General features: G+C 45.6%; 1 protein-coding gene across 10 annotated transcripts in view; it reads right to left on the reverse strand.

Annotated features, from left to right (window-relative positions):
• Positions 1 to 6,449: 6,449 nt before the first annotated feature.
• Positions 6,450 to 15,199, reverse strand: part of KCNMA1 (potassium calcium-activated channel subfamily M alpha 1) — a 701,914-nt gene continuing 693,164 nt past the window's right edge. For 4 of the 10 annotated variants that reach the window (XM_036264767.1, XM_036264762.1, XM_036264764.1 and 1 more), the window contains one exon: positions 6,751 to 6,837. In XM_036264767.1, the coding sequence (XP_036120660.1) occupies positions 6,816 to 6,837 (22 nt within the window). In that variant the 3' untranslated portion in view covers positions 6,751 to 6,815. Of the gene's footprint in view, positions 6,841 to 13,646; positions 13,676 to 15,199 lie in introns of all 10 variants that reach the window. The other 6 variants (XM_036264760.1, XM_036264756.1, XM_036264758.1 and 3 more) reach the window with 2 other exon arrangements.

Here is a 15,199-nt window from a genome sequence, read left to right on the forward strand (position 1 = left end):
AACTTCCCCTTCACCAGAGAGAACACAGCGGCCTGCCAGGAGCTCAGGGACTTTGCCCCTCTCACCACCACCCCGTCCCCACGACCTTGTGGATGCCACAGAGACACAAGAAACACTCATTTTAGAACACAAATACATAAATTTTTAATCTGCGAAAAATACAAAATGAAACCATGTACAAGTTATGTACAAACCCTTTGTACAAGACGAGAGCTACCACTGGTTGTTGCAGATGACGGAGTGGGTGGGTCACTTCGGAGCACCGGCCGGTCTCTCCTCCGAGGCCTGCTCAGTCCTAGGCGTTGAGGTGACCGTCATCAGAAAGCCAACCCTCAGAAGTTTGAAAGACAGATGAATAAGCCACGCTCTTTTTCCTTAATGAACATGTAGGCTGCCCTCAGTGTAAGATACTGCTTTTTCCTTTGTCCCCTGAAGAAAGGTTGAGTGCAGGTTTGGGTGTGAAGTGGGGGCATTTCTTTACAGTATGTGGGTGGTAGGAAGTGGGCCAGAAGTTTTAGGCAGGATGTGATTGTGCCACCAAGGATGGGACCTCTTTAATTAGGATTTCCAGGCAGGTCTTGGTTCCAGTGTGAAGTGTTGCAGCTCTGGTCAAACGTGTGCGGCTGTGCTGGGGAAGGAGGGGAGGGGAGACGGCCTCTCTCCGCGGCCAGGGCCTTGGTTCAGTGTGCAAGAGGGGGTCCATCAACCTCGCGGGCAGGCTCCCTACCTGCTGGCTGCCTTCTCTCTGACCCCGCAGCCCACGCGAGGACGGGCGGTTTGCTCCTCAGGCCTGTGTCAGGGCCGTGTCTGCCCGTCTGAGATTCTGGGCAGAGGCCTGTGCTGCTTCCTAAGGGACACTGGAGGGCTCCGGTGTCCTTCTGGCCCTGCCCTGCTGAAAGCAAGGTGGAGGAGAAACACAGAAGTCCTCACGGGGCTAAAGACACCAAAGGAAACTCAAAATTTAAACTCTACCTGGAAATTAAGGTCCGTTTTCACCAGACCAGAAAAACTCTCTCCTCGCGCTGCCTGTCAAGAAAAGCCACCGCGGCACAGTGACGGCAGCATTTAAAAATCCTGAACCCAAAGCCGCCAGAGTGTGCGCTCCTGTGGGGGATGAGAAACAGGGTGACATGCGTCCTTCTCCATGGACCTGGAAGAGCATCCAGCCTGCACTCTGACGGCGCCCAAAGCCACACATAGTGGCTGCCTGCCTGCCTGCCCTGAGCCAGGCCCCATGACACCCTGGGATAAAGACAAATAGACAAATTTCCTGGTCTTCTCGTGTGAGTCCTTTTACTTCTGAGTCACCATCTCCCAGGCCCTTCATGTCCAACCTCACAAGAAATGTTCAGCTTTGTGCACACTCTCAGGATGACTTCCAGAAACAACAGACACCTCAAAACTGTCTGCCTGGCCAGTGCTCAGGCCCTGGTGTTCATCAGCTCTGTCTGAAACTTGTGGTGGCTTTCTATGACATTTAAACCAAGCCTCAACCTCTCCGCTTGGCCCGGGCAGCCCTCATGCTCCTCATGTCTCCAGTCACGTGCTGCCTGCCGAGACACCTCCACCACCACCAGCACATGCTCCTCTGTGTTCTTCCCGCCCTCAGAGGCCAATGCCGCCTCGCTCTCCTTTCGGCCCAAACACCACCTCCTGCCATGACAGCGTGCTCCTGGCTGGTGGCTCTGTAAATGCTCTTCGTAGCCCTTGGTTTTTGTTCTTTCTTCCCAGTCTCTTGCTGAATGTTCTGAGTTTGGCCTATCTTTAGATAGAGAAGTCTCAGGACAATTTTCTTGCTACAAAAACAAGGCAAAAAAGGGAAGGTCTGGTGCAGATAGTCTAACTGAACATGGCTTCCCAGGCCGACCACGTGAGGCTGGCTGTCACGGGCCCTCCGCTCAGTGGGAGGGCAGAAGCGGGGGGCACGTAGGCTGCTTTCTCTCTCTGCCTGTCCCAAGCTTGCTTGCCGCAGGAATGAAAAATTAGGCGCTGTAGTTGCTTGGGAAATAAAATTAAATTGCTGTGTGGCAATTCTGAAAATATTAACAACTGGTATTGCATGGGCAATTACCAATCAAAGGAGACCTCACCTACACAAGCAATGTGGCCATGCTGATACAAACCAGCTAGAGATCATTTCTAATTACTGCTCTCTCTTAAATAAGTCCAAAGGGCCACCTCACTTCCTCAAATAACCATGGGATTTACATGTTAAATCATCTATTCTAAGTAGAAAAAAATGCCCTTCTGGAACATGAGACAAGTAGAAAGGGGGCAGAAAGATAATTTCCCAGGTAAGTGGCAAGTGAGTTCTCAGTCCCCTCAGTTTTAAAAAGAGGATGAGTCAAACTCTAAATAAGAAAGTCCTTTCATGGGCCGCAGTGACTGGTGATTTCCCACCACTCCAAAGGTAGCAAATGGGAACAGAATAGAAAATAGACAGACCCCAGGGACCGAATAGAAAGCAGGCAAATTCTGCGCTGACCTCCTTGTCCAGTTGAATGGGTTTGTCTCCTCTCCTCCAAGGAAGGTAGTCCACATCCCAGTGGACTGGGATATTCCTTTTTTCTTTCTCTTTCTACGTCTCTTCCTCCTTTTATACCTTCCTTCCTTGCTTTCTTTACTGAGGTTCTCTTTGACAATGAAAATGATAGATCAAAAGTAGGCTTATGAATGTAAGTAGCAAAGAGATAGTATACTAATTGAAGAAAAAAATCAAATACACAGACAACATGGAATAAAATGAGAAATAAGACTGGTTACTTCCTAAAACCCAGACACGGAGGCAGAAATAAAAATGAAGAAACCTTCAGGAGTCCAGTATCCACGAGCCTCAAACTATGTCATGGAAACTGGAGATACGGTGCAGAGGTGAAGGGCTGACCAAAACGGATCTTTGAACCAGGAAACAGGGCCGGCAGGAAGGAGATGGCAAAGAAAGCCTTAGGAACACACAGAGATCTAGTCAATGGTGTGATCCAGGGGAATCTAAATTTTGAAATTCACATTTTAAATCTAAAGAGACTCCAAAGGGTAGAGCAGAAGAGTGAGCTATGGAGCCTGGGTGACGCAGCGTGACCTCCACTGTAGCACAGGACAGGGCTGTCCCCAAGGGCTGGCTCCCCACTCCCACTCCCAACCTGGACCATGTCCCCTCAGACTTGAAAGGGATGTTAGGGTCATTGAGATGAATCCCTCTCGTTTACAAAGGGGTCACTGAGACTCAGAGAGTTTAAAGGCCACTTCACAGTGCGTAGCTGGCTATTTGCAGATGTAGCTCTGGGTCCCTCAATGAGACCATGAGCAGGAAAGTTAGACTCTCACCTTCTCACATGAAAATATCCCCAATTTTCTTATGCTTTTCCACTTTCTGCTTTTCAATCCTAAACAAACAGTATGAATTCCAGTCTATTTCAAGCCTTCAATTACATTTTGTACAAAGTACATCATAAAATGCCCCAGCCTTTCAAATGGAAGAGTCTCTGGGTGTTCCCCAACATGCCTAAGTCACGATCACTTGTATTTAAGGTGTTTTAGGTGACATTTTAAAATAGAAAATTTCTGAGACGAAAGTAAAAGTATTCTTAAAAAGAAAGATGATGATGGTGATGATAACTTTATAAGTGAGTGCCTTCTGATTTTTAAATAACCGATGGTGAGTCTTTGATTCCCAAAGCACCCAAGAATCCTTAGTTTGGCAAAACAGCTTCCTGACCCCCAAACTGGGACAGGCGATCCGAGCCTTATAACACTGGCTGTGGCCATGATGACCATCATCGGTCTATACTAAATGTATCCAGAGACTCGAATTTGGGTGGTGGGGTGGGATGAGCACCCACTCAGGGCCAGAGACTTCAACAAATAGAAAAAATAAAAACAACACGCTTCGCATCCCTGAGCCCTTCAGTGACCCTAAAATCCTGTTTCTGTTTCCAGGTCACTTCCAACCCACCAGGAAACAACTTCTGCCAAAGGAGCCACCAACCAAACATTTTGCACACTTCCTTACACATGCCTGCTCTGTTCTGTGGCTCAGAACGGTTCATGTTACCTACGGAACATAGTTCCTGCTCCATCTTGGAAGAAAATAGATTCCTGATGATTCACTTTTTGGGGGGATGCCTTCTTAGTTTTTTTGGTTTAAAAAAAAAAGTTCAGAGTCAAATCTCTAGCAATGCTTAGCATGGAAATTGCTTGTCTGCTTCCAGACTGACCTGGTGTAGAGAGAGAAGGAAGAGAGGGCAGCGGGCATGGGCTCTGTGGCTTCAGTCCCTCTAAGACTAGTTGGGTGGCCACCATCACCTGCCGGAGGAGACCAAATAGTGACGACAAGTTCAAAAATGGTTGTCAGGAACAAGAGTAAGGAAGAGTCCACCAGAGTTCATGAAGGAAAGAAGAGCGTGGATTGATGGGCATAGGCTTGGGAGACCCCAGTGCAGAATCATGATGGAGAAGAAGGCCCGTCTCCCAGGAAAGTTGTAAAATCCTGGCCAGAGATCCGCCCCCAAACCAATGTTACTACTTCTGTTGGAAACCAGTTCATGTTCATAACTCTGACTATAGACTGTGACATCATTTTAGTCGGCTGAGTAGGCTAGTGATAGGTTATAAGTAGTTTTTAAACAATCCGATTGGACATACATTATATTCACAATAGCTTTATAGAACTAATTCTACAAAATGTGACGACACAGTCTGACAAGTCACTTCAAGACGGCGCCTACAGGGCGGAAGCCCGACTGTATTGGCTCCCGGGGACTGGACAGAGGTGGAAGCTCATTTTGCCTACGTCGTGATTGGAACACTTAGTGGACGTGTGTTTTCATGGTGATTCCATTGCTTGCCTCTGATCTGATTTGCACTAACATACCAGGTACCACAGGGTCATGGTCTAAAGAATTAATGGAATAGATATTATGGGACTTTGGGGAATATTTTGGTAAGTTTGGTTTCTTCAGGTGTCCACAGTTTACATTTTTAAGAAAATAAAAAGGACTGTCACATCCATGCTTCTCCAGAGACCCTGATGACTGTATCGGAGATTAATAATTTTGCACTTAAAAGACTTGGAACAGAACAGTTGCCGGGACGACCGTACACTGAGCGTGCGAGGGACAGCCGCGCTCTCAGACGCAGTCATCGGGTCTGGTGGCGGGAAAATGTTCCCACAGGGTGCGGTGGCCGATACATCTGATTTCATTGCTGGTAATTTTCAAAGGCCTTTAATAACAGTCTGTTTTAAGTGCATTCCTTACTTTCCTTTTGTTATTCATTTTTATATTGTTGTGGCAAGTTTGTGGGTTTTGTCTCAGTGACTTAAAGAAAGCCAGAAAAGCTAGACTTTGGGCAAAAGTCATCTCATTAATTATAAACATTTTCTGGCTTTTAAACAAAAATTCAGTGAAAAGTATGAGTGTATTATAATATCCTGTTTATTTTATTTTATTTTTTTATCCTCACGAGAATATTTTTCCATTGATTTTTTGAAAGTGGAAAGGAGGGAGGGAGGGAGAGGGAGAGAGAAAAATCGATCTGAGAGAGACACATCGATTGGCTGCCACCCACACAACCCCGACCGGACCTGGAATCTAACCTGGAACCCAGGTAAGAGCCCTCGTCCTGAACCACACTCTCCACCCTTCAGTAGGTCTGAAGGTCTATGCTCTAACCACTGAGCCAAACAGGCCAGGGCATCATATCCTGTTGTTAAGCAAAACTATTCATTAGTGTTTACAAACTTTCAGGCTTAAAACCTCTGAGACTTGGGGCATGGGGTAAGCCCACCAGACCCTTTCACACTTGAAGTGACTTGCATGAGTGGCTCGGAGACATGAAATGAGAAGCAAACAGCATGGAGGAGTCCCCACCGTCTACACAATGAGCAGAGCCGAGTCTCCTTTGCAGCTGCTCCTCCACTCGGCATCCCGGCGTGCTCCCAGCTCTCCTGGTGGTGGTAGCGGCTGGTCAGCCTGACCTGGCAGTTGTAGAAAAGCTGCAAAAAGGTCTTCCCATGAAGTATATGAACAAAGGGATAAGAAATACAGAATGAAAACTAAAACTACAAAAATATGACTTTCAACTGTGAAAATAAATACATTTCCATTTATTAAGAGCTGGTGTCCATGCAGCCAAAATACACACTCACCCAGGAAAGTCACCTGCCCCCTTGTGTCTTCTTTTTTGAATTTACTAAAATACATGTTTACATCATTGAACCATTTAATTTTTTTTTAAATAATCCATTTCCTTTTGTTACAATTAATTGTGATGGTGACCATCATTCTCCTCAAAGAAAAAGAGAGAAAGAAGGGAAATACACATTAAGGAGTCTGGCCACATATTCATTTTGATTTTGCATTGTTTCGATATAGGGAAGATATTTGACAATGAAAAAAAAGAAAAATATATATTTTCTTTCTAATAAATAAAAATAATTTAAAATGCTAGAGGCTATACATGACTATTTTAGTATGTTCATTTATAAATGAAGTCATTTTCTTTTCCAAAATACATGGTAGCAATATTCAAGGCAGACAAAGAGAAAGATCTGTCTACTTTATTTTTCTTGCAAGCCTTGCTTATCCTAACGTTCCACCAGTGAGTCCGCATGTAAGAGGGAAAAAAGTCACATCACCATTGATGAAGTTTGTCAGGCTTTACAAAAATAGTTCTGGTCTCCTGGGAGTCAACATTCATCTTCAACTTCTCTGATTGGTGGAATCAAGCTGCTTGTGGATTTATACTGGTTGATCTGGTTAGCCATGTGGGTACTCATGGGCTTGATTTGAATGTTTCTGGGATAGGCATTATCCGGTTCATCTGTAAACCATTTCTTTTCTGCTAAAGGGCAAAATGGATAGAGAAGAAGAAGGAGAAACGAGAAGCTTAATTAGTCCTAGGGTAAAGCCTTTGGAAAGTTCATTGAAAAATGCAAAAAGGTAACAGATAGAAGCTGACAGTGAGTCATTGCTAAGAGAGACAGTGCAATGTAGGGAGAACCCAGAACCTGAAACATACCTGTTACCAGAGCAAGTGATGACCAATGGGCCATGAGGACCTGAGGCTCCAGGGGTGGACCTCGGGGAATAAAGAGAGGTTGGAAACAGACTCTGGCAGTGTTCTCTGGGGCTCCTTCAGTGGCCTGAAAAGCTTTGGTGGGAAGAAGATGCTAAATATATCAAATATTGGGTATAGACATTGTACCCGAGGAAAGATTTGTGTGTCTCTGTTGCCCAGGGAGTGATCTAGAATCTTTTGCAGGGTCTCCTTCTCCCAGCCTTTACTTAGCTTCACTTATAAAAAGCACACTTCGAATTATATCTCACTATTCCATTCTTCTATTTCTTTAGAAGCCAGTTTTAAGGGTCTTAAATTAAACCCACAGCTGTTGCCAGCCAACGAGATTAAAAAGCAGAAGAGCAACCCATGTTTTCAGAGAATTTTGAAATGGCTTTTATTTCCAGAAAGGAAACTCTGTGTTGGTATAAAGTTATGAGAAGAATTCCTAGTGGCACTCTCTTAATTGGCTATAATAACCTAAACTGTCGATAAGGGAGCTTGAAGATGCCTCGGCATTTCATTTCCACCCCACATGCAGAGCCGGCTGGGAAAGTGCTGAGTCAGAGCCCCGGCTGGTGAGAAGGGGATGGCCGGTCCTCTTGGCGATTCAGTGCTGTTTCTTAGGACCAAGCCTCCATCCCGCCTCTTTCTAGGATGGAAAGTTTCTGGAGAAGAGGCCATGTGTATAGACAGGAAGGGACTGGGCGAATAGGACATTCTAACTTGGGAATCATATGCCTCATGTCAGTGACTTAGGAAAAGGGAAGCAAAAGGGGAACGGTTTCAAGCACACCCCTTGCTGTAGGGACAGTGACCGCTCCAGCATCCTTTTCTGCCCATCAGAACAATTCATCACCGCCTGCTCACCTAGCATGACAGAGACGTGTGTGTCCCTGTTTGGCTAGTGATTTCTAAATTCAGTGTCTGTGTTTAGCTCATGACCACTCGGCTTGTTTGTCCTTGGGCTAGACTTTCTCTGGCCGTCTGGAACCCTGAGCCCTTGACGTCAGCACTAAGCCTGGGGTTGGGGTGAGCCATGGTGAAAGCTCACTCACTACCCTTTGTGCAGCAGCTCGGTCCACCCCCCAGAAAACTTCCAGCCTCTTGGGTCGTTCTCCGCCTCCTCTCCTGCTCTGGCGCTCTCACCTATTGTAATGAAGTTCACTTTGATTGGAGCAGATTGGACGATAGGAATTCATAATGCTACATCTTCACAGTGAAGCTAACTGATTAAGTGCTTTAAATTATTCCCCCTGACAGAATGATAAAGTTACAATCTGTTCAGAGATGATCTACAGCTTGCCAGACTCCTACAGCTCCTTTCTACATTCATTTATCTTTTTGTCAAGCAGAGTTTTTTTTTTTCTTTCTTTTTTTTTTCCCTGAGCTTCAATTCCATAGATCTTTTAAAGTCATCAGCACATCTGAATTATTAATGAGGCTTCGAGGCAAGGTTCCTGATGGGCTGGTTAGAAAAGGTTGCACAGAACTGGGACTGTGTACACATCAAAATAATTTCAGCTCCATTTAAAAAACCATTTAGTTCAGGTGTGACATGGATGAACCATTATGCATTTGTGGAAACCAATTTTTTGTGATCTACGATTAAACTAACCTTTCAGAGGAGAGTAAAGTATGATGGTTATCATGTTTAAAAGCATTGCCAGGCCACCGAAACAATTTCAAACTATGACTTTTTCCAGCGGTTTACGTGGAAAGACGGGTTTCAGAAGCAGGGTCTGCCTGTGCGGCCCGTGACTGGGGTCTCGCCACCATGTGGACGGATTCTGCACAGGGACCCGTGCTGGGTTGCTCGTGCCAGGTTGGAAGCGAGAGTGAACTCCACTTATGAAAACGACTAGGGCTTTGGGTGAAGGACCTAAGACAGCAGCAATTTGCTGAAATTTTTACAACGGCTGCCGACAATAATTGCTCAGAATTTAGTCTTTACAGTTCAATTCAAAGTTGGCATTTTGACCTTTCAAGGCAGAGAATATCAATTTCCTTCTGCTGTCTGTAAGAAAGAGAGAATTATTTCCCCATGTAAGCTTCTTTTGCTTCCCTTTTAAAGTTCTTGCTATAAGAAAATTCTAAGCTGAGTAGCCCCTGTATTTTGACCACCGGGCTTCGACACAAGGACTTACGTTAAAGCCCATCCTGGTAACAAGCTGGGGTTTTCATCGGGGCTGAGAGACAGGCTTTTCAATTGGGCGGCTTGTAAGATGTAAGTAGAAGTGTTGGAGACTTGGTTAGATGGGACGTTGAGAAAGTAGAAACATGAATGCTCTGAGCATCGTACTAAAATGTCTGGGGGCAAAGGTGTTTTAGGGAGAGATTCTCCCCAAGGGCTCAGGGGCACACCAGAGCTTAATGATCGCCAGTCTTTCTGCTACAGTGGAGAGTGTTTCAAGTATGACAATGACACTTTGGTTATTGAATCTTGCCTTCCAAAAAAAAAGTGTGCCAATGGGTGGCTATAAAATCCGCCATAAGGAAGGGCGCTCAGGGAAGGAATTCAAATGAGTGCTGAAGTAGGGGTCTAGGATAAATTCAAATCTGAGTCTCTCTCCTCTCCTTGCCTCACCCCATATGGCAGAAAGATTTCTGGGAAATTTAGTTCATCCCTAAGCTGAGAAGGGCTATAGGTCTGATTGTGAAAAACAGCCCCATTTGTGAATAAGCTCTTGCGGATGACATGCATGATGTCATCACGGTGAGCGTCCGTGTGACCTGCGGAGTTAGGAAGGCGTGGCACTGCACACAGTCTGTGGCAGGTGGGCTGGTAGCACAAGATAAGACCTGGGAGATAACTGCAGAGAGATGCTGGAGAAAAACCGACACTGCTGTTGGCAGGTGCCACCGATCAAGACCAGCCGTGCCATGACGTGTCCGGCGTGGACAAGCAATGAGGTGCAAGCCAAGGAGATGGTGTGGGGCGGTCAGTTAAGCTCCGATGGACGTGGCGCCCTCCCATACTAGTTGCGATGCTCTGAGCAGGTCACTGCAAAATGTATCTTAGCTTTAGTGTCTCTTCTGTAAAATGGGGCTGATGATAAGAGTTTCCTAATGTTGTGGTTTGAATTAAAGCGGCTGATGTTCATGAATCTCTTACTACAGGTCCAAATACGTAAGTCAACGTAAACTGTTACGACTATTCGTAATATTAGCAAGCAGGCATTATACCATAGTGGCAAAATGTATAAACCAGTTTTAAATTCCATTCTGCCACTTCCAGGCTAGGTGACTTTAAACAAATCCACCCCTCCGATTCTGCATCCTTCCTACGAAGATACCAACAGTATCCACATCTGAGGTTGTCTTAAGGACTTGAATGAGTCCTGCGTGGGAAGTACTTAGAAGAGTGTCTGGCCCTGGTCATCACTGGGGTGTTAGCTTTTAGTATAAGCTTAGCAACAATGCAAGTACTCTCAGTCCTGAGAGACTCTACGCAAGGATGGGCAGTACCTTTCAGTATGATTGCAAATGAGCTGGGAGTAGAGAACAGAGGTGTGTAAGTTGGAGTTGGGGGGTGATGACCTGGATGGGGACTGTGGCCATAGAGATGACACAGGCGGATTTCGTTGGGTAGTCTTCTTTGGAAGGTGAGGAGCAGGGGTGACCTGGTGTCCTGCCTAGGGAGGTCAGGGCTGCTACCCTCCCGTGGTACCTGGGTCTCTGAAACACGCTTACGCCCGACAAGCGCTCTACCCCACCTGCAACCCGTCTCCATCGCCACTGCTCCCTTTATCACTGAGACTGAAGGTCCAGAATAAGGTCTGCATTTCCTCCAGCCACAAACTATCCCAGAATATCAGGCTATGGTGGGAAAGGTCCCAGATCTGGGCTGACGTTACTACTGGGGAGCCAGAAGCAGAGAGCAGGCTGCACCGTGGCAGGGAGTCTCTGCTGGCTCCATGGTTGTCAGTGCTGTGGGATTTAGCCTTTGCACATAACTGCTCCCCGGAGGAGGCTGCATCAGCGGGGAGACGATGACACAGCAAAGGCATCTGGAATAATTGGCCCTCTTCTCCCTGTACTGCAAGCCGAGGTTGAGAGCGAAAGGGATTGAAAGAAAAAAAGATCCCATTTGGATGGAGGTGACGGCTGCGGACAGGAAGGCTAACAAGGAGCTCCGCCTTCAAAGGGAACGCAGTGTGCTTCCCAGCTCCCGTTTCTGAGCGGCAGTGTGGCGCCCCTGCCCTCGGACCCTCAGGCTCCCAGGGCCCCCCACGCACTGCGTCCTTTCCTCTCCTCGGGCAAAGTGTGGCTATTTTATAGAAATCAAAGTCACTAGCACTGCAACCAGAGCTGTTTTAGTTTATGAAAATTGTCTCTCTCCTTTGCAGTGGTCCACTCTGACTGCATGTGCCTCCTCTTACTGAGACTAACGCTGCCCTGGGCTGCAGGGCAAACTGCCCCCTCCTGCCCCCACTGCCTGGAGGGAGGAATTCGCCCTCGTCCCTTTCAGGTGGCAGGTGGCAGAGATAATCCCTCTCACTTCCCGGGAAATGAATGTGCACCCTCCTGGTGGCAGACAGGCAACCAGGTTAGTGACAGGTGCCCACAGCTACTTCTCTGTCATGCTGTGACAGAGCAGGGACGGGCTGAGAGGCTCACTGAGACATCGGCTGTGCCTGTCTTGGCTTCCACAGGCCCAGAGTTTCCATGCTCTCCTCTTTCTCCTGCAGCAGCCTGTTGCTATAGGAACAGGGCAGGTTGATTTAATTGTCTCTATTGGGATGCAGACACCTTTAGGCTTTTCCCATGCTGAAGAAGAGCCAGTCAGAAGGTTTTTCTGGTCACCTGGGATCTTGACAATGCTGGCAGAAGGCATGGTCTGTCTCGGTGAGCTTACAGGACTGTCCCCTTTCTCAGAATCTGTGCACCCAGCTGGAGAAGGCGCCAGCCATGCAGCAGCACCGTGAAGACCCTCAGGCATTTGTGGTATCATTTTAAGATTAGCCAAGGGGGTCAAGAAGATTTATAAAATAGTAAAAGATATAAAAATATTTAAGGTCAATTTATGTACTGAGCATCTATTGTGAGTTAAGTTCTGGGTCACAACCTTTAGTATTTACAACAGAACTTGAAACTTTTCCCAACTGTGGGATAAATCTCAATATACATAGAGGGGTCCAGCTTTCTCTTTAGCCATTTGAACTGGCTTCGGGGAAGACCCTGAGCAGCAGTCATTAGGGATGTTGATGAGGAGACCTCCTGTCTACCCACCTCCTTTTAAGGTTTAACCCTTTCGAAGCCAAAAGCAAACTGGACTGAATGGCTTGCAAATTGCTTCTCTTCTAGAATGGGGCAGAAAATTCAGTTTCTAGCTGCTGTTCTTTTTAAATGCACAAATGTTCTCTTCAGATAACTCTTTCACTTTCTATCCTTACCTACTTGCTTCTCTTATTGGTGGAGGGGGAGAGCAGAGACACAGAACGTGCATACCCCTCCCTAGGGGAGCCTGAAAGAGGAGGGGCAGTTTGGGGTCACACAGAAACAATGGAAGATTTTTGTTCTACTGAGGAAAGTAGAATAGAGTAATTTTGGCTAATAAAATAGAATAATACTACCTTTTTCATCATTGACTATATCATTACCCAAGTATAGTCAACTCTTAATCGTGTGGCTGAAGTCCAGGAAAATCCCAAAATGTCATCTCATGTCACAGTCTGGTCCCACTCCGTCCCCATCACAATATCATGTCACCAGAGCTGCTCACAGATTGCATATCTAACGCGTTTTGGATTTACTTCTCTCTATCTGCCCAATCTCTGGTTGGGATTGAACAAACGTCTGAAAGGCACGGGGCAGGAGAGACTGGATCCTTAGCCCCAGAGAACCGGGTGTGGGCTACTGAGCTGCTGCGCACAGCTGAACAGTTTTAATTTGGGGTCACACTGATCAAACATAAAGGAGACCAATGCCTTTGCCGTTAATGACCCTCCTGGTTTCAATCAAAAGGAGGGTGACATATTAACCAAGAAGCAGGTTTGCCAAATGGAATAGCTGCAAATATTTCCCAGAGAAGTGTATCACCTGGCATCATCACGTGACTTAGTAGGTCTTGTCAAGATAAACACAGACATGTGGACAGACTAATGGGGGACTGGGTGGGGTGGTGGTAATGGGGGGAGGGAAGTGGAGGAAAAGCTGGGTTTCTTGATGGGAAAATGCTTTTGAACTTGGAGCAAGGTACCAAGGTGGGCAGGGAGGCCACGTGCAGATTTAAAGGCAAGCCAGATGGAGAGAAGTTTCCCCAAATTACCCAGCCCCAACCCCAGAACACCAAAACAAACTCGAAAGAATCTAGCAGTAGCAGCAGCACAGCCGCATTGCGCTGAGCAATTTAGAAAGTGGAGGAAGGAGGAGGAGGAAGGGGGAAGGAGGGGAAATGGGAGGGGGAAAAGCAAAACAAAACAAATAAAACCACAAACAGAACAACATAAATAAAATAAACAAACCAATAACAGAATAAAATTTGTAACTCCTTTTTTTTTTAATTTCACGAAAGTTTTCACAAGGACAACGTTATAGAAGAAAACCCCAGCAGTGGCTAGGTCATGCAGAACCATTAATTGTCATACCTTGGCCCATTCTATTCATCCTTGTTGCACTTTAGAGAGAGAAGTAAGCTATGTGAGTTTACAATGCTTTTAAACTGTCATATTTCCTGTTGAGCACTTTAACTGGCACATTCTTATAGTTATAAATGTTCTGAGGGCATAACTTTATAACCTCCTTTGCAAAGAATGCATGAAGAGTTCTTCATGATCCAAAACTAGAGGGCGTGTGTGTGTGTGTGTGTGTGTGTGTATACACATAAATGTGTATAGAGATATTTATATAGTTATATATAAAAAGATAGGTAGTTATACATAATATATAAATCAATATCTGGGGACAAAAATAATTTGAAAAAAAATTTCCACTCATAGGGCTTTTTAATATACATGTGTACAATGATCCCCCACCCTTTACTGGTCTGAACACTGCACAGCCCTGTCTTTGGTATGGGGGTCCAGGTTCTGACTGAGCCTCACCATTTTGTCAGTAAAAGTGCTTGTCAATTCACACAGCAAGCAAATCTCCAAAACTGTCATGCTTGGGGGGACAGGGGATCCAAAATCTAAACCCAAACCGTTCACCATAAAAACCCCTTTTTAGAGATGGTACAGCTGTGACATGTTTCTCCTCCTCTCCACCCCTACTCTGTTGGATGGAATTTTTTTAAAGTAAACATTTCAAATATGTCTATACCAGCCCAGGGCTAGCCCATCTACAGAAGACGTTGGTTAAGGTGGGGTGGGCCGATGCATAACTACTGCGCTGCCTAAAGCATGATTTGCATGCATAAAACATCTGAAAACTGTATATTGATAAAAGGGTATTTTTCTACCTTTCCTCTCATGCTTACTAACTGATAAAAAGAAAGAAAGAAAACAAAAGAAAAAATAATTATAGCAAAACGTGTTTGGCTCACTGTTGTACTCTCCTCCTCCCGTCTCAAACTGGCAAGTTCTCTGCCATTGTCCTTTACCCGCCTGCGTGCATTGGCTTCGCTAAGAAATCGATGAGGAGGATTTTCCCACCGGCCTTCTGCTTTGGGACAGCCAGCGTCACACAGCTGTTTCAGCAGTTTAAGGTGGTAGCTGGCTTTTGTCTTTGTTGAGTCAACTGTGGCTTGATCCTCCTACATTCTGATTTATTTAGCATGTTGGCTCCTAGAAAACAATGATCTTCTGCTGGCTTTATCTACCTCTCAGGTACCATGGCCCCAGCCCTTGCTCCTACCTGGCTGGGGGGCCCTAGCTAATCAAACAGAGGGGAGTAAAAAGGTCCCCTGAGAATGTGTGGAAAAATACTTGCTCTTTCCGGAGCATTATTTATTCTGTACATAAGGTAAGTAATTCACCTTTTAAAAGATGTAAAAGTCCCAGGAAGGCAGTTTTTAATGACTTACATCTGATATTTATGATACATATGGCTTTTCATCCCAAATGTCAAAAGTGAAAGAAAAAAAAATAGCTATTCATATGGCAGCGTAAGGAGACAGAATAACAATTTAATATGCAATCAAACCTCTTTGCACTTAAATTAAATGACTAGAATTTGATACATCCACGAATGGAATACTATT

Source organism: Molossus molossus, unplaced genomic scaffold (genome assembly GCF_014108415.1).
Source record: "Molossus molossus isolate mMolMol1 unplaced genomic scaffold, mMolMol1.p scaffold_m16_p_17, whole genome shotgun sequence".
NCBI lineage: Eukaryota > Metazoa > Chordata > Mammalia > Chiroptera > Molossidae > Molossus > Molossus molossus.